Source organism: Cavia porcellus, unplaced genomic scaffold (genome assembly GCF_034190915.1).
Source record: "Cavia porcellus strain 051 isolate PalLab524CR breed Dunkin Hartley unplaced genomic scaffold, mCavPor4.1 scaffold_34, whole genome shotgun sequence".
NCBI classification, from domain to species: domain Eukaryota; kingdom Metazoa; phylum Chordata; class Mammalia; order Rodentia; family Caviidae; genus Cavia; species Cavia porcellus.
The window spans coordinates 11,672,607-11,697,390 of NW_026947517.1; the positions used below are offsets into that span (position 1 = coordinate 11,672,607).

Here is a 24,784-nt window from a genome sequence, read left to right on the forward strand (position 1 = left end):
ATCAAACAATATCAGAAAATAAAACCAATCAAAATAGGATATTAAATAAAATAAGATAGAGAGGCCCGGTGTCCTGGGGTAAGTGCCCTGTGCACTTAAGCCTGAGCCCAGCTTGTTTGGGAACCTTGCATCTTCTGGATGCACTGGAACTGCTGGGTGGGTCTGGGGCACCTTCATCTGCCTCCCCATGTGCTTGGAGGACTATGGAGTTATAAGCAACCAGGCAAGTACCACTGGTTCCAGAGGCCCAGTGTCCTGGGGTAAGTGCCCCACACACTTTCCCCTGATCCCAGCTTGATAGGGACCCTTGAGCCTTCCAGGTGCACTGGAAGAGCTAGGCAGGTCTGGGGTGCCTGCATCAGCCTCACCATTTTGGCTTTGCTTGGAGAATTGTGGAGTTCTAAGCAAGCAGGTGAGCACCACCAGTTCCAGAGGCCCAGCAGCCTGGGGGAACTGGGTGCCAGAGTCCCAGGAGCTGAGGTCATAGAAGTGGATTTTCAACAGATCCTGAGAAAGGTTTTGAATAATACTTGAAACACAGAAGTATGGGAAAGTGACAAAACAAAAGACCAAATTACAATCTCAAACCTCCAGCCCATCCCAAGAAACCTGAGGAGTGATGTATACAGAAGAAAATATATGCCATACACCTCAAATATTGGACATAATAGCAACTGAATTAAACAAGCAAGTCTGGGAAGCTTTATAAGAATTCAAACTAGAAATAATCTCCCAGGTAAAAGAAAAATGACAAAAGAAATGAAAGAGATGCTGCATATATCTCAAGAAAACACAGTTAAAAATTGGAGGAACTAAACAAAAAGATAGAATTACAAGATGGGCAATATAAGAAGCAAATAGAGTACACAAAGTAGATGAACAGAAATATACAGGAAATCAAAACTCCACTGAAAGCTGTAAAAGCTGCCTCAATGGAAGTGAAGATAGAATTTCAGACCTTGAATACAAGATTGCAGCTAGTGAACAGGAAAGGAAAGATCTTTTAAAAACAACAAAGAATCAGTAAATAACAATTAAACAACTGCAAGATGACACAAAGAAAAACAACATAAGATTGACAGGGATTAATGAAAAAGAAATAGATGACATAAAGGATGCGAAGAGGATATTTAGAGAAGTAATAGCTGAAAATTTCCCAAGCATGAGACCAGAAACTGATCTCAAGTTCAGTGAAGCAGATAGAATTCCAAATAGTCATAACCAAAGTAAAACTACACCCTGACATATAATAATCACCATCAAAGAAATCCAACACAAGAATAGATTATGAAAAGCAGTCAGAGAGAAAAGATGGATGACTTATAAAGGAAAACCTATCAAAATCACAACAGACTTATCAATACAAACAATAAAGTTAAGAAGAGCATGGAGTGAAGTATTCCAGATCATAAAGTAAAATGATTTCCAACCTAGACGTTTGTACCCTGCAAAAATATCCTTCAAAATCGATGGTGAGGGGCTGGGGATTTAGCTCAGTGGCATAAGCACCTGCCTTGCAAGCAGGCGGTTGTGAGTTCAATCCATGGTGCTCATAAAAATTAAAAAAAAAAAACAAAATCAATGGTGAAGTAACATAGATCCATGACAAAGAACAGCTGAAAAACTTTATGATCACCAAGCCAACCCTGCAAAAAATATTGAAAGACGGTTTAGATACACTTAGGAAAATCCACAAAGTAAAGTAGATAATTAAACAGAACTGAAAGATAAAGATGTAACAGCAGAAGATAGAATGTCAACAATAAACCAACATATAACAGTAATAACCATTAATGTAAATGGTCACAATGCAGCAATTAAAAGAAACAGACTGGCAGAATGGATCAAGAAGCAAAATCCAACCATATGCTGTCTACAAGAAACCCATCAAACCCAGAAGGATACTCACAGACTGAAAGTCAAAGGATAGAAAACAATACTTCATGCAACAGGAAATCATCAAAGATCAGGAGTAGCCATTCTGTTTGAAGACACAGTGTAACTTTAAACCAATAATAATCAGAAGATACAAAGATGGTCATTACATACTTGCTAGGGGAAAACTTCAAGACGAAGAGATAACTATATTAAATTTATATGCACCAAATTCCAAAGCACCCAGTTTTATAAAACAAGTATTAACAGAAATGAAAAATCAAATTATCAGTAACACAATTTTAATAGGAGGCCTTAACACACCATTGACACCAAAGGACAGATCAACCAGACAGTAAATCAGCAAAGAAATAAGCAAACTAAATCACTCAAGTGAAAAAATGGACTTGATAGATATATACAGAGTGTTCTGTTCAACAACATCAGAATACAAATTCTTCTCAGCAGCACATGGGTCATTCTCTATAATAGACCATATATTAGCTCACAGAACATATTTAAATCAATGCAAACAGTTGAAGTTATCCCTTGCATGTTATCAGATCATACCACTTTGAAATTAATGATAAAAAATACTGCAAAAATCCCACAAATATATGGAAACTGAATAACACACTCTTGAATAATCAGTGGGTCACAAGGTAAATTAAAGAAGAAATTAAACAATACATACAAGAAAATGAAAATACAAATGCAACATACCAGAACCTGTGGGATGCTATGAAAGCCATCCTCAGAGGAAAATTTATTGCACTGAGTTCCCACATCAGGAAAACAGAATGAATACAAATAAATAACCTGATACTACACCTCAAACAGCTAGAAAAAGAAGAGCAAGTCAAGACAAAAATCAAAAGAAGCGAGGAATTTATAAACCTCAGAGAAGAAATCAATGCAATAGAGACTAAGAAAACAATCCAAAGAATCTATAAATAAAAGAGTTGGTTCTTTGAAAGAATAAATAAAATTTATAAGCCCCTAGCCAACCTTATATTAAAAAGGGAAGAAGCTCAATTTAATACAATAAGAAATGAAAAAAGTGAAATCTCTACAGACTATAAAAAAACAGAAGATTATCAACACCGATTTTGAAAACCTTTTCTCTCAAAGGTTTGATAACACAGAAGAAATAGACACAGTCCTAGAAATATATGAAGTACAAAAGCTACGTCAAGAAGATATAAAACTGCTGAAAACCCAATTATTATTAATGAAATTGAAAATGTAATTAAATCCCTACCTACAAAGAGGAGCCCAGGGCCAGATGGATTCACTTCAGAATTCTACAAGAAATACAAAGAAGACCTAATGCCTCAAACTCTTCAATGAAATTGAAAGGGAAGCAATCCTTCCTAAGACATTCTTGGAGGCAAATATTACTCTAGTACCAAAATATGAGAAAGACCCAACTAAAAAAGAGAACTATAGACCAATCTCCATAATGAACACAGATGTAAAAATCCTCAATAAAATATTGGCAAATAGGATGCAGCAAATCATCGAGAAGATGTTACACCATCACCAAATGGGATTCATCCCAGGCATACAAGGATGGTTCAACATACATAAATTAATAAATGTAATGCACCATATCAATAAAGCCAAATTTAAGAAACAAAAGATCATTTCTATAGATGCAGAAAAAGCTTTTGATACAGTCCAACATTCATTCATGATAAGAACCTTACAGAAAATTGGAATAGATGGTCTTTTTCTCAATATAATAAAGGCAATCTATGACAAACCAACAGCCCGTATCATACTAAATGGCAAAAAATTGAAGGCCTTTACTTTAAAATCAGGCACAAGACAAGGATGTCCTTTATCACCACTCCTATTTAATATAGTACTGGAAATACCAGGCAGAACAATTAGACAAGAGAAAAAAATAAAAGGCATAAAGATAGGAAAAGAAGAAGTTAAATTATCATTATTTGCAGATGACATGATACTCTATGTAGAAGATCCCCAAAACTCCATTGAAAGACTCCTAGATATAATACATAAATTCAGTAATGTAGCTGGATACAGAATCAATACTCAAAAATCAATAGCATTCCTATGCTCTAACAACAAACTCACAGAGAGAGAAATAAGAGAGGTCACACCCTTCACACTAGCAACCAAAAAAATGAAATATTTAGGAAATACTCTCATGAAAGAAGTGAAAGACCTATACAGGTAAAATTATAACATACTGAAAGAAGAGATTGAAGATGATCTCTGAAAATGGAAAGACATCAATTGCTCAGGCATAGGAAGAATAAATGTTGTGAAAATGGCCATTCTTCCAAAACTTTTATACAGGTTCAATGCAATCCCGATAAAAATACCATCAATATACCTCGTAGAACTCGAGTAATCTCCCCTAAAATTCATCTGGAATGAGGACAAACCTAGAATAGCAGGGACAGTTAAAAGTATCAAAGGCAAGGCAGGAGGTATCACAATCCCTGACTTGAAGTTATACTACAAAGCACCTGAAATATAATCAACATGGTACTGGAACCAAAACAGAACCAAAGATCAGTGGAATATATTAGAAGATACAACCACAACTACCAACACACTCAACCACCTTATCTTTGATAAAGGCGCCAAACATGTTCACTGTAAGAATGACAGTCTCTTTAATAAATGATGGTGAAAAACTGGCTCTCCATATGCAGAAAACTAAAACTAGACCCATGCCTATCAACATGTACTAAAATAAAATCTAAATGGATCAAAGATCTAAATATTAAAACAGAAACACTAAATCTATTGGAAGACAAATTGAGTAAAAACCTTGAAGACATAGGAGTAGGTAGAGAATTCATGAACAGGACTCAAACTTCATGGGAAATACTTCCCAGAGTCAATAATTGGTATGGTCTCTTATTAAAAAATTTCTGCATGTCAAAAGAAATCTCCAACATAGTGTAAAGAAAACCCAAAACCTGGGGAAAAAAAATCTTAATTAACTGCCCTTCAGACAAAGGACTTCTGTCTAAAACATATAAAGAATTAAAGGAAAATCACACCCCCAATATTGAAAGACCCAATCTAAAAATGGGCATCTGAGATGAATAAACAATTTTCAGATGAAGAAATATAAATGGCAAATAAATACATGAAAAAATGTTCCCCATCAATGTTCATTAGAGAAATTTAAATTAAAACCACACTGAGATTTCATCTAACTCCTGAAAGAATGCCCAAGATCAAGAAAACCAACAACAACAAATGCTGGAGAGGCTGTGGGGAAAAAGGAACTCTCCTGCACTGTTGGTGGGAGTCTAGACTAGTGCAACTGTTGTGGAGGTCAGTCTGGCGATTTCTCAGAAAGCTGGGACTGGAAGCACCTTTTGACCCAGCTATTCAATTTCCAGGCATATTCCCAGAAGAACTGAAAGCATCATACCACAGTGATATATGTGCACCCGTGTTTATAACAGCACAATTTGTAATAGCCAGATCTTGCAAACAACCTAAGTGTCCATCACCTGAAGAATGGATAAAAAAGTTGTATTTTTATACAATGGAGTACTACTCAGCTATAAAGAATGATCACATTGAGATATAAATAAATGGACGCAGCTTGAGAACATACTGATGAGTGAAATAAATCAAACTCACATGTATAAATACTAAATATTTTCCCTAGTGTAAGAAATGATAAGAATACATAGAAGTACATGGTAATCATGATTCCCAATCATATTGGTTTAAATCCATATGTTTTCACTCAATATGAGCAATGGTTTTAACCTGGGTTATTTGATTTTAGTATTGGTGATAGTATGAATAGCTATTCTGGACAAAACAACACATCATAAAAGCTAGTGCTGATTCAATATCATCTTGTTTTGAAATCTCATCAAGCTATTGTACATCTGTTTCCACTGGTTTTAACATGTTGTATCTTACAATATTTTACTATATGCAATAGTATAAACAAAATTTTTATAGGCAAAGAGATAATATAGAAACTATTTTTCATTTTGTGTTAACTGCTTTTAAATACAATGTAATTGTTTCCTTCTCTTGAATGTCTTCATACTGTCTTGATATACCTGATGCTATAGTATACAAAGTTATACTCAAATAATTCAAGGAAAGAGGCACTATGGTGACTATTATCATGTTAGATTATCTGTGGGTGAAACACAATGATGCTTAAATTGTTCAGTTGTGATCTGTGTTGTTCTATTATAATGTCCTCTTTTATATCAATCTCCACCCTTTATAAAAATTAATCTATTTTTTTCAATTAAGGGAAAACTAAATTAAAAAATAGTGGGAGATACTATAGTAACTTTTTTGTTTTCCTGTTAACCTGATTTGAACCCCAGTATTGCTTTCCCCATCTTGTTCTGTCTGATTTTACTATATTTTATTTTGTTAGATAGTATCAAGTTTGAGGGAATAGGCAACCACTTTGAAGGCAATAAGATTTACTATAATGCCCATTATGGTTTGACTATTATCTTCTTTTGAAAACATGTAATGTCTCCAGTGTAGGTTTTATTGGTCTTGTTCTGTACTGTTTTGATCAATTCTATTAAACCTAATGATATAGGCAACTCTATTTAAAAATAGCAAGAGGCACAATGGTAACCATTTTTGATCACCTGATATTCTATTTTTGCATCATGTACTATGCCCCTCCTTCTGTTCTAACTGACTCTGTTTTGTTTAGTCATGTTATGTTTTATTCTCTTCAAAACAAAGTAATATGAATGGTGGAAATAAAAATACCCAAAAAGTGTAATTGTTATTGTAAAAAAAGAGAGGAAAGGAAGGTGGTCTAAGGGATATACCTGCATGTTTGAGTGTTTAGGATGGAAAGCCATATTTCTGAGCTTTTGTTGGATCATTGAATGGAACTGTCGGCAGTCTCACTGTATGAATGTGCACTTTTTATGCTTTAATTTTATAATTTGAACAACTGTTTCTAAGATGACAATATGTAACCTACTAACTAGGGATTTCTTACTGTATTTTTTTCTTCAAATTCTGCATTATTTGTACCCTTCTACTGCTGTTTTTTTTATTTCCTTTCTTTTCTCTTTAAATAAAGAAATAATCAAACCTGGAATAGATAACTTTTATTTCTTTATTTTTTTTTTGTTACTGGAAATCAAACTCATGACCTCACACTTGCCAGGCAGGTGCTTAAGCCACTGAGCTAAATCCCCAGCCCCCCAATGTATATCTTTTACATCTGGTCATCTTCAGAGTAGTTACCTCTATTCATGGACTTGATACCAGCAAGCATATCAAATGGGAATAAAATCAGTTAAGGCCAAATAGCACTCAAAGAAACCAGCTTCAAAGAAGATCAGTCATAGAAGACAATGTAAGTAATACAGGGTTTCAGTTTAAGTTAATAGGAAATTAAGGATAGATACCATGGTATAACCTGCTGTTTTTGGGTTATCTCTCTGTGCCCTCAAATCTAATATGAGTAGACAGACCAGAACAAAATATAATCAAACTAAACAGAGCAATAAGACTACCGTAGCTTTTAAATCCTGATACACTTTTAACAATGTCCTCTGCCTTGTTTTTTAGGCAATTCCTCACATTTTTCCTTCACAGGATACTATTATTCATTGTTCAGAGTGACATTAGTCTAATCTGTTATGTTCAATTTCAGCATACATAAAGATAAAGACAGCTAGTATGAAGAGAATGAGAGACATTATTGTAGTCATTATCGACTTCCTCAAAATCAGTCTTGAAGATCAAAAAATCCTGCATCATCCCACAATTATTTGATTAGTTCTATAATGTTCAGTATTTGTTCAATGCATGTGAAGATGGAAACAACTATTTGGAAGAAAACTAGAGACAGTAAGATAGACAGTGAACATCTCCAGTGGACTTGCTTTGAAATCTGTGTTCCCTTAACTTGTTTTCCTATGAACTGTTCTGTTCTGCTTTGTCATGTTTAGTCTTATGCTCTTTAAGAAAAAAAAACAAGTGTGTAGGACAGATAAGCATACTAAGAATTTTTTGTTGGAACACTGAGGTGAAATGTTCACAGTGTTGTTATTTGAATATCACTTTGTATGCTTTAATTTTATAACTTGAACAACTACTTCTAAGATGACAATATGTAACTAATGAACTAGTGATTTCTTATTGTTTATTTTTCTGAAATTCTGTATTATTTCTCTTTTTTCTGTTTTGTTCTGTTTAAATAAACATTATAATTCACCAAAAATATAAAAATTAGGTTTTAAAGACAAAATGTTAAGTACATATACCCTATCCATACTTGAAATTGAAAAGCCCACTTCAGATTACCATGTTTAATTACAAGATGCCATGTTGAAGCACAAAGACACTCTAAAAAATCTAAATTGGTACAAGTGATTAACTGAAAACCATACAACATGTGCACTTGAGTAGAGCTCCACCTCAGATTTGTCATTTCTGAAAAATTTGTCAAGAAATATTGACATCAAACTTCTGCATTGGTTAATTCTTTAGGTCCCCTTGGGATTTTTAAAGTAAACTTAGATCTAAACTGTCTGAACAGTGATGCTTTTTCTATGTGTTTAACAACAAACATGTATTGTTGTACTTCTCACATTGTTAATCTACATAAGATCTCTGCCCAGTGAGCTCTTTCAGATATGTATCAATGATCATGTGTGCTAAGAGTATTCCCATAACACATAGGATTTATTTCTTGTGTGAGTTTCTTCACGTATTTCACTTACAATCTGGTTGCTAAAAGTGTCTCCACTTGTTTATATAGCCAGTGGCTATTCCCAGTGTGAATTCTTTCATGTGTTTTGCAATGACTTTATGAGGTAAAAGCTTTGCCACATTGTTATATACATAGGGTTTCTCACCTGTGTGAAGTCATTCATGTATTTTACAATATCCATGTGTGGTGAAAGCTTCACACATTCTTCACATACACAGGGTTTCTCAACAGGTCAAATTTTTTCAAGTATTGGACAATGAGAGTTTCTGCTGAAATCTTTCCCACATTCCTTCCATATACAAGTTTTCTGCCCTGTGTGAAGATTTTCATACATTATGCAATATGTACATGTGCGCAAACCATTCTCATGATGCTTATATATACTGGTTTAATTTTGAGTGTGAACTTTCATGTGTCTTACAATTTCCATGTTGGGAAAAAGCTTTCCCACATTGGTTACATACATAGGTTTTCTCTCCAGTGTGAATTCTTTCATGTTGCTTACAATGTCCAGAGTTGGTGAAACCTTTTCCACATTGCTGACATACATAGGGTTTCTCTCCAGTGTGAATTCTTTCATGTTTCTTATAATCTCCCCATGTCTTAAAAGCTTTCCCACATTGCTTACATCCATAGGGTTTCTCTCCAGTGTGAATTTTTTCATGTTCCTTACAATATGCACGTGTGATAAAAGCTTTCCCACATTGCTTACATATATATGGTTTCTCTCCAGTGTGAATTCTTTCATGAATCTTACAGTATGCTTGTGTGTTAAAAGCTTTCCCACATTGCTTACATACATACGGTTTCTCTCCAGTGTGAATTCTTTCATGTTTCTTACAATGATCAGATTTGGTGAAACCTTTTCCACATTGCTGACATACATAGGGTTTCTCTCCAGTGTGAATTCTTTCATGAATCTTACAGTATGATCGAGTGTTAAAAGCTTTCCCACATAGCTTACATACATATGGTTTCTCTCCAGTGTGAATTCTTTCATGTTGTTTACAATGACTAGATTTGGTGAAACCTTTTCCACATTTCTGACATACATAGAGTTTCTTTCCAGTGTGAATTCTTTCATGAACCTTATAACTTGCACGTGTGTTAAAAGCTTTCCCACACTGCTTACATATGTAGAGTCTCTCTCCTCTGTGAATACTTTCATGTTTCTTACAAATTCCATGTGTGGTAAAACCTTTCCCGCATTGCTTGCATACATAGGGTTTCCCTCCACTGCAATATTTTTCATGGATCTGAACATTGTGGTGTGTTTTTGTTTCTTTCATGTCCACATTACCTCCTGCAGTACAAAGAAATACTTCTTTACACTGATTCCAAGATGTATATCCATAGGATTTCCCTAGCTTGTCATTTCTGTAAAAAAAAAAAAAATCACATATAGGATTGATAATCGTATTACTAAGATTTGTTGGACAGTTGAACAAAACTGTTTGCAGTCTTGTTTCAATCCCCACTTCATATATTTCACTTTTGTATCTTAACTATTTCTATGAGCACCATATGTAATCATCATCTTGTGATTTCTTACTGTTTATTTTCACTTTGAAATAGTATTATTTCTACTTATTTTCTTTTGTTTAGTCTTTGCTTACATGAAATTAAAAAAAAAAGAAAAATTCACAGTGAGATTGGTCTCGGTTTAATGACTGCATTAATGTTAAGTTGTGTTTTTAATGCCTGCTAAGAAATTCTGACCATGAAGCAACAGAATGGCCTTGTAAAATATGTTGAAAACAACCATTCCCAAAAGACTGGTACAGCTCTGGAAATCTTAAAATTTGGTACCTTTTGAAAAACAGTATATTTAGCTTCACTTTGGGAATGAGTACATATGTGTATCACAGACAGATAACTTGATATGTTTCCCCATCAAAATCTCCCTTCTGTCCTTAACCTATGGTTCTCTTTTCCAAATGGTCAGTCTTACCTTTCTCTATCAACTCACTGTCATTTCATTCCACTTTATATTTTGGTTTCTCATCTAAAAGAAACCTTGTAAATTTTTGGTTTCATAGCTGAGCTATTTCATTGAATTGAGAAAGACCCATCTATTTCTTATGGCAAATGACATTATACTATTTATTTTTTGATGCTATATTACACATTTTTTTCTTTTCCATGCTAGGAATGAACAACAGGTATTAGCATAAAATCTATAGCTTTTTTCTTATCTATTTTAAGAGATTTTCACTGTTCATTAAGCTGTGAAGTTTGAACTTAAATTTGCCATTCTGCAAAATCTGACTCTTAGTGTGCTGAGTTTACAAGAATGCACAATCACAGAGAGTCTATTAACATTTTCCTTCTTCACGAATCCAGTGACAGATAGCTAATATTCTTGAAGGCGTGATCTGTTATAACTTGATCTGCTTTGTATATGAGTAAACATGTATCAGTATTTTATGTGGATTTTGAGTTTTTAAAATTATAACAAGGACAAGTATGAGGGGATCAATTTCTAGAGACAACTGCATACTGATACTCAGAATGAGTGCCTACCAGCCTACTAAGAATTTTAATGAGAATAGCTGATTCTCTAGAGCATGGTTTGGAAACATGAGCACTCAGTTTTATTTCAAATCCCATTGCAATCTTAGCAATTTTTAGTTAATGAATGTGTTGTATTCACATGTATATATGGGTAGAAAAACTGTAGGCAGAATGTCATAACTCAAAGTGTATGCCTTTCGTACACCTCTATATGCAATGTGATACATTTTCATGATTTGATTCACTCATTTAACACACCCTAGCTTATACATCTTTGGAGAATATTACTGACATTAAAATGAATGGTACCTCATTTCTTTTTTTTTTTTTTCTTCATCTTTTTCTTTTTTATTGGTACCTGTGATCGTACTCAGGACTGCCTTCTTGCAAGGCAGGTGCTTATGCCGCTGAGCTAAATCCCCAGCCTCCAGTGCCTCATTTGTTTGGTAGTCAATTTTCTGCTGATTCACTAATTAGTCAGGAACATTACTTTTCCTTTTAAGTGAAAATTACCTTAAATATCTCCAGTAAATTTTGCATTCTTTTTCAGCTTCCTGGATATCCCCAAGTCCTCCTGAATTGTAGACATAGAAATACCAAGACTCATTACAGTAATACATACAAATTAAGAGATTTTGTTTAGATTTATGATATAATGTGTTCAGGTCTGAGCTATTTTTAAGAACATTCTCACATTCTTTTTAATCAAACAGGACTGATGAGCACCAAACAATATTCTGACAGCATGAGTAACAAAGAGAATTCATCCTTACCTATTGCAGCCATGTTCCTAAAGGTTTCACCCATCACATCTCTGTAGAGGTTCTTTTGGGATGGACTCAGCAAAGTCCACTCTTCATTGCTGAAGTTCACAACCACATCCTCAAAGGTCACCGCCTCCTAAGGATCATACATATATTTCTCAAAGGAAGGTTCAAACCTCAGGTTTGGGATATCTTAAATTCTCTCCTACAATTCTGAATCAAAAGCAAAGTGTGGTGGTGCATATCTATAATCCCAGCACTCAAAAGGCTGAGACAGAATGGCTTCGGTGAGTTCAGGGCAATTCTAGGCTCCATAGGATGTTCAAATCCAGCTGATATACATACAGAAAGCTTGTCTCAATAAAACAAAACTAAACTAAACAAATAAAACCAAACAAAACAGCTGAAAGAAGACTGATGTCTTCAAATTTAAATCCACGTCTTTGTCATTAATTTTGTGTATATACACATTTTTGAAGACAGCAAATTTGATGCTAGATTGTAACTCATTGCTAATGTAACAGCGAAATAGGTGCACAGATTCTTTTGCTGAGTCTCTGCAAGATTCCCTATGTACTGTCTCTAAAGCAGAGCTCACAGTGAGAAGCCTGCACAACCAGCATCCACATAGAACAGAGGCAGATAAATATCTCATCAATCAACTGGGAAGCCAAGCAAGCACCTCCCTTCCCTGGTAAGTGGTGGCAGTGTGGCAGACTGTAGCCCCTATAGGGGGCGAACAAACAGCAGATTCCTGAGATCCAAACCATGCCGGAATTTAGGACAATGGGACACCAAGCAAGCATGTCCACTCACTGGTAATTGGTGGCAGTCTGGCAGACTGCAGCCCTTCCAAGGGGAGAACCAAGAGCAGCTCCTGTGATCCATGCCATGTTGGAACTTAGGACGCTGTTAAACCAAATAACCAGCCTGTCTCCCTACTAGCAATAGCATGGCTTAGAATGAAACATCCCACTTCCCCTACCCCTCTTCTCCTGTCTCCCCCCATTAGCAAATGGGAACTAGAATTCTGAGCATATCCTGGGAATCTGAACATAGCAAACTACGGGGACTTCTTTCTACTACCTCTTTGAAGGCAAATATTTTTAATACTGTTTTGCTCTATTTTGATTAATGATAATGCTTTATTCAATATTCTGTTTTGATAAGTTCTATAATGTTCTGTATTTCATCTCATTTTGATATACATGATAAAAACTATTATAAAGATAATGAAATATACTGTGATACAATTACTTTTATCCCAGTAACCTGTTGTGAAGTTGTGTACCAGTTTAACTGTACAATCTTAGTTGGCCTTATTCTGCCTTGTTCTGTTGTATTTTACAACCTTCAAATTTAAAGGAAAAAAATAATATCTCATCAATCTCGTTGATAGACTACAGATGACGACTCTTCAAATCTCATTTAGGCTAGTGAGTACTTTGTTCTTAATATACTTAAGCAGCATTTTGAAATATGAATTAGGTTGCATAGAACAAAACATAAATAACATCAAATATGGTACATAAATAATAACTCAAATGTTAGTGGAAAACTGCTGTATTTAAAAAAATATGTATATAAAATGAAACAAGGCCCAGGCTGTAAATTATATATCACTCTCACCAGGTGATCACATTAAATTCAGATATAAGAAATATATATTGGGAGGCTGGTGAAGGAGTTTTTCCTTGAATTTGGGGCTATCCTAAGTTGCAGAGATGTCTAAAATAGAGAAACCCTGACTCAGACACCCCACAGACAAAGGGAAACTTAAAAAGAGACTGTGTAAGACACTTTGGTTTGTTTTAAAAAATTATAGGCATACAATACAGAAAAATTCCAACAATATTAAACACTTTCTGAGAAACAAAGTGGATATCTCCCATACTACACAGAAAACACTTTTATAGTTGGGTATTTAGCTCAGTGACATGACCGCCTGCCTGGAAAGCATAGGTCATGATTTCGATCCTTTGTATAAAAAAATTCAAATTTTAGCTTCATGACACTGGGGCATAATTAGAGATAATCAAAATTAGATCTCAAGTATGGAACACAAAAATCATGGGTTGACAGGGATGTGGAATACTGATTGTTACCAGAGCTGATGTTGATCACCTCAAGGAAGCAATCAGAACCCAACTTTAACTTCATTCTTACTCTAAGAACTACCTGACTTTCAATGAATACCCTCTCTGTTTTATGTCCTGCTATTGGCTGTCTGCATTCTGTCAGTCACTTCCACATGGTTTCCACACTACTCTGACCCATCCCAAGCAGAAAACTCTTCATGCCTAACTATTAACATTGTAAGATCACCGTTGTGAAGAAGACCCCAAGGAACCAGGTCTCATGAAAAATCAAGGGCTTTTATTATCCGTGCATGTGAGGGACTCTCCGACTGCACTCTAGGGGGGAGAGGGGAGAGAGTGCCCGGGTAGGGGAGTGCAGAGTATATAAAGCTGAAAACTGAAAAGCAAGCATTGGTTACAGAAGCAGATGACATTGGTTAATAGGGGTCATGTCATTTGCTTATTGGTGGGTGAGCTATCCACTGCAGGGGGCTTGATGTTTTGAAAACTCATATCCCATCTGGCAGGGTCAATAGTTCACGGTGCTCTTATTTTTGGGGACGTTGGACCACAACTTCCCTATCAGGCCAGAACATCTGGTTGTTCTGACCGTGTGACAAGCAAGAGGGGGTTTCCTAAATGTTTTACCCTTCATTCCCCCCTTTTCTTGTGAGTATCTCTAATCCTAGAGATTATTAGTAGGTATTGGATTATATTGGTATCTCAAGACCATCATCTTTTCCTTGGAGACCTGTGATCACACCAGATGTGTAATCTTGTTTAGAATGCAATGACCAATGGTAAGGAGTAAGAGCAAAGCAGCTAAAGGGCCTAGGAGGGGGACAACATAAGGAGCTAGCCCTTGCCATAGGGAAGAGAAGGATGTCCCCGAAGAGTATTTTTTTTCTAGTTTTGATATTTTCTCTGAGTTTGGACATGCCGTCTTTTATTATGCCTGAATAAACATAAAAACATAACTCCGCACTAAAAACAGCACTTTTTTTTAGAGCGGCACATAGGCCACCCTCCTCTAGGAGTATTAGGTCTAGTCCCTTTCTGTTTTGGAGAACTACTTCAGCCAACAAGTCTATTTGGTCTTGAATGACCTGAATGGTACTAGATAATGCCTGCACATCATTAACAATCTGGTTGGAAGGTTGGACAGAAACCCCTACTCCTGCTGGCCCCATACCTCAGGCTCCTGACTATCTCTAGGCCTACCAATAAGGAATAAATTGAATTGCCCTCTCTGAGTGGCCTGTGATGTAATCTAAACTAGGAATGGGGATGGGCTCATCCATGGGTAGGATCTCTATATCAGGCAACAGGACAGCTGTTATATATATCCCTGTCCAGTTAGTTGGAGGAAGGTATAGGCCATAATTCCTCCACAAATAAATACTTGTCCTTTGGCAAGATAAAAGAGGTAGTCCGGTTAACTATGGAACTACAATCAGTAAATGTAACGGACTCCACGTCAATGTTGGAGGTATCCTTATGAAAACCTTGAAGACAGAAAGAGTCTTTGAAGCCTACTGGTTGTACTCTAAAGGGGGGACCAGCACTACAATTTAAGAAATCTTGTTTCCCCAGTGTAGCCAGAGAAACACTGCTGGGGATGGCAAGGGAGATGGGGAGCCCTGTGCCATGCATAACCAGCAATTCTTCAGCCAAAGTTGGGTTGGAAACATTTAAGGTTTTATGATTGGCCTCTAGAATATCATAAGTTAGAGCATCTAGACCAACTCCCTGTGATTTAGGCAGCTTCTTTTTATTAGCAGCTTGACTCGTTCCTCAACCACCAGAGTTTTCTGATCTTACCTTGCAGCCCACCCCTATCAGACACATGTATAGGGGCCACCCTGCTCCAGCACACTGATTTATCAACCATGTTGAGACATGAGGCTTGGGCATACTTTGAACTTCCTATCACTGTCAGATTTGTCAACCAATCACCTTTAACTCTTTCAGCCCTTGTCCTCATAAGCTCAGCAGTGAAGTAAGTTTTGCTACATATGCCTATACATTCTTGTACAGAGTCACAGCAGGAGGAATGCATTTTTGAATACTAACAACAATTCTGATGGCATGGCCCTCAATGGCTGCCTTTGTTAGGTATCACACAGGGCTTTATCATTTACATCCACCTTTTAGTCAAACCCCCTGTAACTAAGGGTATAGCAACAAGGAATGTTAACATCCCCACAATCTGTCTGAAGACTGTATGTATACAATTTATCATTTGTGTGGGAAGGATCTCGATCATTGTTTCCTATTGTATGTACAATTTCCCCCAGTTGGTGTCAACTATTTATTAATATCACTGCAAAGTTTCCCTTTAGGGCTTCTCCTTTACACCACTTAGATAAGTCCATTGCAGAGCATCTCTATACTTAAACTGTCTCTGAAAAACCAAGCTACTAAATCAGCTCTTAATTCAGAGATGACACCCCTATTCTTTCCATTCACAAGGATATCATGTGTATATGTCCGTGCAAATGCCTAAATTGCGGCATTTTTCGGTGAGAAATTAACAGGAAGCCCTTTCTGGAATTTGTCCTTCACAAATTTTTACCCTGTCCTTGATAACACTTGCATATTTGCTTTATATTTCTCAGACTTCAAAACTCTGTGGCTGTTCTCACAAACCTGGTCTGTAAGCAGGGGTGCCACCTAAATAATTAAGTATGTTCAGAAATTATTTTGCACTGTTCTAAATAATACAGAGGAGTTCACCACGTGTTTGGGAAGCCTTTCTCCACTGAGGCACATTACTGCACATCTCTGAATTCTCAGGACCTTTGCCACTACCGGTCCTGAGGTTGGAAATATGAGAACATACTATAAATTGAAGAGATCACTATAAATACAAAAAAGCCCAAGTTTACATACAGCCATTCTGGCTACGAGGCCCTGCATTATAGACATTAATATACTTTGGACATTACAGATCTGCTACTCTGAGGAAAGAGCAGAGAACTAGCTCATTCCTACTCTACAAACTACAAAAAGTATCATAGTCAGGGACTTCGCAAGCTCCTTCCAATGCCTAAGATGGTGGAGTTACCAGGCCAGCAGTGAATTTCAAAGATGTGAATTGAGTCTGCTGCTGTCATAGTGAAGCCAGGGCTCTGAGGGATGCCAAATCACCCTTGCCAACAGGAAGAGGCAAAAGGGACAGTGAATGGTCCATGGCCAATGCTGGAGGACCTCCGGAGCTGAAGCTAAGTAAATACATGAGGCTCCAGACACCAGAACTACTCCTAAACACTTGTAACTGGTTTTTCCCAATGCCACCCTATTTCTGGGCTCCCATCCACAACCTCACCATTCCATGGCTCCAGGATCTCTCAGGTTCTTTTCTAATCAGGACACAGGACATCAAAAGTACTAAATTAGACCCAACAAGTGTTTTGCTACCAGTATTGTACTCAGAACAGGTAAATCATGCTGAGACACTGGAAGAGACAGAAGTCACAGCCAGCAATGGCCTGCCTGATTGGACAGTTCATATAGCCTGCCCCTTCAAAACTGATGGACTCCTGCTCTACTGCCCTCCTTCTGAGTCAAGAATAAACAGGGGGAGGAAACTCTCCCTGCAAGAGGATCCCAAATGACAGATTGCAGTGCAGAGACTTCTGGAGCTGCCATTCTTCTACAGTGGTGAACTCAGCTTAACACAGGAGTGTTTGTACTGAAGAGCTTTACCTCAGGCTTTTAATTTTCAAATCCATTTTATTTCAAGGAAAAAAGAACACATCAACTAAAATTAAATTTCAAAACATGTGAATCAGGGGGCAAAGCTGGTATATACATTGCACATTGTCATCCCCAGATCATTCACCCAGAGCACAAGACATCTGTAATCAATTTTCCAAACAGTACTCTTACAGGCACCTGAGTTATTTTAAATACTGTTGGCATGAGACAGGGCTAGGTCCCCCAAGGAGCCCATGCAGGAGTCCAGATACCTTGCAACTATGGGGAAGACTGACACCTCATGCTATGGGCCAACCTGAAGACAAATGATAAGCAAATTCATCCATATCCTAAGGTTTGATATTCTTAATAGTTCCCTACCAATCTGAGGAAGTCAGCAGTCACCATTCAAAGAAATGTATCCTTATTCTAAACACAGACATTCTAAATAGTTCCTGTCATCCTGATGACCTCAGTAGTCACCCTCCCAAACCACTAAGGGAAGTCACTGCTGCCTAAGTATGCCTGCTTTCTATGTGACTCCCTTCCCCCTTTGTTCCCAATTTAATCAACTTTACCTGAACTTATAATCTCATTGGCTACCATAGCTCTGTCCCATTTATGCCCATCTGCATTGTGAGTTCCTAGTTTTCCCCACCTTAAACTCATTTCATCACATGATTTTACTCTATAAAGGTCCCTAGAAAAGACAGTGTTTGGCAACCTGCTCAGGACCCCTTCTCTCTCTCAATAAGCTTTCTTTCTCTCAATAAGTACATTCTTCTGTTAATGTCTGTTCTTCCTAAAATTCATTCTTTGACATTAGAGAAACAAAAACTCATATCACATATAGTAGACCAGGAGATTCATTCCACTCTAGCAATATCAATATAAACTTTTCTCTTTCTTGAAGTCAGAGAATCAGTAGTAATTTATATTTCAAAATGTTGATCTAACCTTTCCAGAGATACTTGCAGTGAAGGCCTTTAAGCACTACTGCTTTTTCTGACAGTGAACTGATCTGTAATTTTGGTTATGGTATTTACAATGCATTAAGGAAATGAATCAACATATTTCTTATAAATGTTTTACCACCAGCCATGGAGGAAGACAGATGGCAAAAATTCTTTGTTTTGATTTCTTCATTCAAACCAAAGTATATACTTGAATGTGTTTTACCCTAGAAACAATTACAGGACCTCATGGTGGTAGTTCAAGGAGGAAAATGTAAAATCAGCGATGCTTACTCATATGGCCACTTCCTCTTATCTCTTTGATTACAACTTCCTCTTTCTTTCCCACAGAGACTAAAGAAAATTACCATCAGTTCCTTGCATGACATCAATGTCCCCTCCATGCACCACATCCAGTCAAAAGTCACATATGCCCCATATCACCATAGTCAGTTGGAAAGAAAAACCAAACCCTTGGTGGCTGTGGGCTTCTCTCTACATTCTTTAAATGAAAGGCAAGTTTTACATTTCTTATATTCTGCTTCTCTACTGTGCTAATTTACCTCTTCAGTAATCTCAGTAATCTAACCCACTTTAAAACTATCTCACTACATGATTTTATTCTGTAAAGTCCCTAGAAAAGACAGAGTCCTGTGCTACAGGCTCAGAACCCCTCCTGTTTCTCTCAGACAGAAGCTTTCCCTTAATGGCCTTTATTCTAAGATGGTGGAGAGAACCCCATGACCACTGTAGGTCTGTTTTTTTCTTCTAGAAATGTATGGGAGGATCTATATATCAAAACATATAGATGAACTATTGAACTATATGTCAAAAAGTATAGTTTTTGACTTGGGTAGTGCTTAAAGGTGGCATTACTGATATGCAAGTATATGATTGAGATTCTTTTCTGGCCACAGGTAGGTTGAATAGGGGAGAGGAAAGTGACTTCAAGGTAAAAGTCCCCTGGTGCCACCTCCCACTTCCAAAATATCCTATTTAGAGCAAAATACTTTCACTTTCTTTCTCTCAATAAATATATTGTGCTCTTCATCTCTGTTGTTCCTAAAATTCATTCTTGCACTTTAGAGAACACAAACACATACCAGACATAGACGTTCAGGAATTTCATTCCACTTTATCACAGTATGGCTGCCTGTATTTCTAACTAACTCAGCTGCCTGTAACTTTAAGAATTGCTTATCAATTTGACTTGGAGTAATTGTAGCAAATAAAATGTTCTTAATGGATATAGGGAAATATAACATTAAATTGAAAAAAATGATTATCATAGTTTTTCTACCTAGCATCAGCCAACATTTTCAATTTTCAATTATGTGGGAAAACAAAAAATAAAAACAACTCAGAAAATAGCATTCCTATAGGGGACAGTCCATCATTCACTGTAATTGCCATGTTATCTGTAGGTATGTCGTAGACACAAAAGAAAGATTGAGCCTATTAATTAACAAGTATCAGTTTCAACAAATGTGCACATAGCACTGCATCGCTGACAACTGTGAATTTTTTTTGTATGAGGGATTGAACTCATGACCTTGTGCTCTCCAGGCAGCTCCTTGTATCACTGAGCTCAATCCCCAGCCCCAACTACTTTAGATACTCAATATGATGATTAACAATGTTTAATTAGCCATTGAGATATTTAGTTATAAATTTTGTAAACCTACATTTTCACAAATGAAATTATTTTCTTTCCTAGCAGTTTAAATAACTTTTGTTTATAAGTACCAGGGATCAAAGTTATAACCTAGCACTTTCCAGGCAGACGTTTCTGCCTGCTGAGCTAAATCCCTGGCCTGTATTAATGAATATTTTTAAATGTATAAACATCACTTTATTCATTCAAATACTATTATGATTTTAGCAAAGGATGTCAATGTAAACAGAAATTGATATACAATCAGAGAGGAACTGAAAGCTCAAAGAGGCAATGCAAAAAACCAAATAAAACAATCACTGCTACAGGCACAGCAGAAGAAAGCCAGACCTGAAGGTGAAGATGCAGTGAGCACGTCTACATGCTCCTGAAGAGAAAAACAACAGCTTGAAATGTACAACACTTACCACCACCTCCTCCAGGAAGTTCAGATAGGCCTCAATTACCATACTCAATGACCAGAACAACTGGACTATTGTTCCCACAAAATACCTTGGCTCTTTCCACATGCCTTTTCTGCCTAACTTGTTCCCCTGATGAATAATACTAGTTAAGCAGATATAAGCTTTATGGGTTGACTGTAGTCTGAGACCCACACTGTACCAACATTATGACTTTCCTGGAAAAATGACCCCTGACAATAGGTCTGTGGCCAAATCACAGAAGACCACTCCTGAAAATTCAGGGCTATTCTTCTCTTTTTTTTTTCTAAGAAAATGTTTGAATTTCTTTTGGTTTGTGACTTCACTTCTCAATGTTGTGAGCCATTAAAATTGGTGCATCTGACATCAAACAGGGCAGGATTATATTTCTCTTATTTCAATTTAAATATGAAATGTCTGCTAAATGCCATCTTCCAAAGCCTGGATTTCAAGCTGCTTGTTTGCCATGAATTCACATTTCCATGAGCTTTTATAAGTCCTCAGCCTAATAAAATGCAAATACATTGTAGGAAGGAGGACACTGTTGTGCTGTAGCACTATAGGTGCCATTCCTAAGTCTGTGTTTGTCACTGCCTCCTGGATGCCACTACATGGCCTTAATTCTTCTGCAGAATCATTCAATAATTCCCATTTTGCATAGGTCAACTTTCACTCAGCTCTATAATTATTTTTTTAAAATAGTCTTTCTGTCACCTTGGTTGTTTATATTTTCATTTTAGTTTTTTTATTTAAAGACATAGTCTCACTTAGGAGTTCTGGCCAGCCTTGCACTCACTATGTAGGTTAGCCTGTCTTTGAATACATGGCCATTCTCCTGTTTCAGCCTCTTCATCACTAGGGAAAAGATGTGGACATTATAACACATGGCATTTGTCTTTTTTCTCCTCTCCTTTTACTATTATTCTTTCATTTCAGTGGCACTGTCATTTAATCCTGAGGTTTGCTTGTGTCAGTAAGGTTTCTGCACTTGAGTTGAGTTTGTGAACAACAATATAGGAAGCCAAGCAACCCAATTGAGAAATGTGGAACTTCATTAACAGGTCTCAGGAACACTTGTATACAGAACCCCCACCCCCATTTCAGTATCTAAAGAAGATGCTCTGAACTGGAAAGTTAGAGATGTTTTAGAAGATAAAATCACAAAAAGATCCTGTTGGAAATCATTTAGCTAGAATCTTATAATAATTTTTGGATGACAACTGTATTCTGCTTCTTTTGTTAAGCAGGATAATTTTTTTCTTTGGGTACAGCTCATTTTGCTTTTCTCCTGGGACTTATACCCAGAGTGATTTTCCATTTTTCTGGGTGAAATACAGGGCACTAGTTAAATGCAAAGCTCCAGATGGCATCTATTATACCATGCTACAACACAGCTAAGTTACAAGCCTCAATATTTTCTAGGGTAAAAACACAGAAATCTATAATCCCACACTTAAGACGCTGAGACAGGAGTGTTGCTTTGAGGTTAGGGCAATTCTGCACTCCATAATGGGTTCAAAACTAGCTGATATACATAGAGAAAACTTGCCTCAATAAAACAAAACTAAACCAAACAAAACAGCTGAATGGAGACTGATTTCTTCAAATCTTAATTCCTTGTCTTGGGGATTAATTTTTGGTATATACACATTTTTTGAGACAGCAAATTTAATGCTCTATTGCAACTCAGAGCTAATGTAACAGCCAAATAGGAGCACTGATTCTTATGCTGAGTCACTGCAAGAGTCGCTATGCATTGTCTCTACAGCAGAGCTCATAGTGAGAGCCTGCAGGACCAGCATCCATAAAGCACAGAGGCGGACAAATATCTCATGAATCACTTTGATGTACTAACAATGATATCTCTTCAAATCTCATTTAGGCCACTAAGTCCTTTGTTCTTAATATACTTAAGTAGCATTTTGATATTTAAATTTGGTTTCATAGAACACAACATAAATAACGTGAAATATGATACATAAATAATAACTCAAATGTTCATGGAAAACTGCTGTATGTAAACAATGTATAAAAAATGAAACCAGGTATAAGTTTCAAATTATAGTTCAGTGTCACCAAGTGATCACTCTCGATTCAGATATAAGAAATATGTCTTAGGAGGCTGATGCAGGAGAACTTCCTTGAGTTTGGGGCTAGCCTAAGTTACAGAGCTGTCTCAACTATAGAAACTCTGACGGAGACACCCCACAGACAATGTGAAACTTGAAAAGTGACTGCATATGACACCTTTGGTTTGCTTTAAAAATTATATCCATACAATATAGAAAAATTCCACAATATTCAACATTTTCTGAGGAACAATGTTGATATCGTACATAGTATACAGAAAACACTTTCAGAGCTGGGTATTTAGCTCAGCGCATGAACACCTACCTAGCAAGCTTGAGATCTTGAGTTCAATCCCTGTTACAAAAAAAAAATTCAAATTTCACCTTCATGATCCTGGGTCATAATTAGAGATAATCAAAATTAGATCTCAAGTGAAGAACAAAAAATTCAGGGGTTGACAAGGATGTGGAATACTGATTCTTACCAGAGCTGGTGTTATTCACCTCAAGGAAGAAATCATAAGCCAACTTTATCTTCGTGCTTACCGTAAGCACTTCCTTTTCAGGGAAGACCCTCTCTGTTATATGTCCTGCTATTGGCACACTGCATCCTGCCAGTCACTTCCACATCCTTTCCATGCTCCTCTGATCCACCCTAAGCAGAAAACCCTTCATGACTAAACTATTGAAATCCCTGCAAAATTTTAATTTATGGCATCTCCTTTAACCACTTAGTAAACTCCATTGCAGAGCATTTCCATATTTGAACAATGTATATGATCAACCAAGCTATTAAATCACATCTTAATTTAGAGATGACACCCATATTCCTTTCCATTCAGAAGGATATCACATGTATATGTTCATGCAAATGACTACATTTAGGCATTTTTCAAAGAGAATTTAACAGGCAGCCCTTTCTGAAATTTGTCCTTAGCAAACAAACTTTTCCCTGCCCTTGATGACACATTTATATCTGCTTCATTTTTCTCAAAATTTAAACCTCTATGGCTGTTCTCCCAAACATCGTCCATGAGCACATGTGTCACATAAAGTATGTTCAGAAATTCTTTGCATTGTTCTTTATAATACACAGCAGTTCATCCGGTATTTGGGAAGCCTTCCTCCACTGAGGCACATCACTACACATCTTTAAATTCTCAGAACCTTTGCCTCCACCTTTCATAAGCATGGAAATATGAGAACATAGTATAAATTTAGGCGATCACAAAATACATAAATGCATAAGTTTAAGGAGAGCAGTTGTGGCTATGAGATCCTGCATCACAGACACTTATAAACTTCTGGCTTTCAGATCTGTTACTGACAGGAATGAGAGCAGAGACCTGGCTTATTACAGCTGCACCCAGCTTGAAACCACATTGGAATCAGGGTCTCCTCATGCCCCTTCCTGGGCCCAGACTGTTGGAGGAGCAAGGGCAGCAGGCGATTTCAAAAATGGCATTGTGGCCTGGTGGTATCACAGTAGCAACAGCATTCTAGGGACCCAGAACTGTCCTGGCCCCAGCGAGAGGTAAAAGGGACAGAGGATGACTCACTGCTAGCACTAGAGGATTTCAGGGTCTGAGGCTAAGCACACAGGCTCTAGACAGCACAGCTGCTTCTCACAACATGCTTTTTTTTTTTTTTCCTTTTTATGGGTATAGGGCATTGAACTCATGACTTCCTGCTTTCAAGGCAGGCGCTTATGCCGCTGAGATAAACCCCAGCCCCTTCTCACCACTTCTAACTGGTCTCAACTGGATTCTACCCCATTTCACTGCTCCCATCCCATAACATTACCATTGTGTAGTTTGGAGGTCTCCCAGGTTCTGTCTAAGCAGTCCACAGCGAATAGAAGCAAAAAATACTGGTCTAGCAAACATCTAGGGCTCCCTTTTGTGCCCTGGCCTTGCAATTGACGCCATGACACCGGAAGAGACCGCCTACCTTGGTCCGCCTGATTGGACAGTTCTTACAGCCAGCCTCTACATCACTGATTGGCTCCTGC

The 24,784-nt window shown here is 37.0% G+C and overlaps 1 protein-coding gene across 1 annotated transcript; it reads right to left on the reverse strand.

Moving 5' to 3' along the window:
• Positions 1–6,980: 6,980 nt before the first annotated feature.
• On the reverse strand, positions 6,981–24,711 carry LOC134474647 (zinc finger protein 490-like). The gene is made up of 4 exons (XM_063243153.1): positions 24,577–24,711; positions 11,887–12,013; positions 11,627–11,687; positions 6,981–9,976 (listed from the first exon to the last, which is right to left on the reverse strand). The coding sequence occupies exons 1-4, from the start codon at positions 24,577–24,579 to the stop codon at positions 8,974–8,976; spliced, it is 1,194 nt and encodes a 397-aa protein (XP_063099223.1). The 5' UTR covers positions 24,580–24,711; the 3' UTR covers positions 6,981–8,973.
• Between the last annotated feature and the right edge of the window lie 73 nt (positions 24,712–24,784).

Bases quoted from the DNA above. Each gene is read 5' to 3' on its own strand.
- LOC134474647 (XM_063243153.1), bottom strand. The intron at 11,688-11,886 runs GTAAGGATGAAT...TCTACAATTCAG, and splicing joins TAGGAACATGGCTGCAATAG to GAGGACTTGGGGATATCCAG. The intron at 9,977-11,626 runs GTAATTTTCACT...TTTTTTTTACAG, and splicing joins ATTTACTGGAGATATTTAAG to AAATGACAAGCTAGGGAAAT.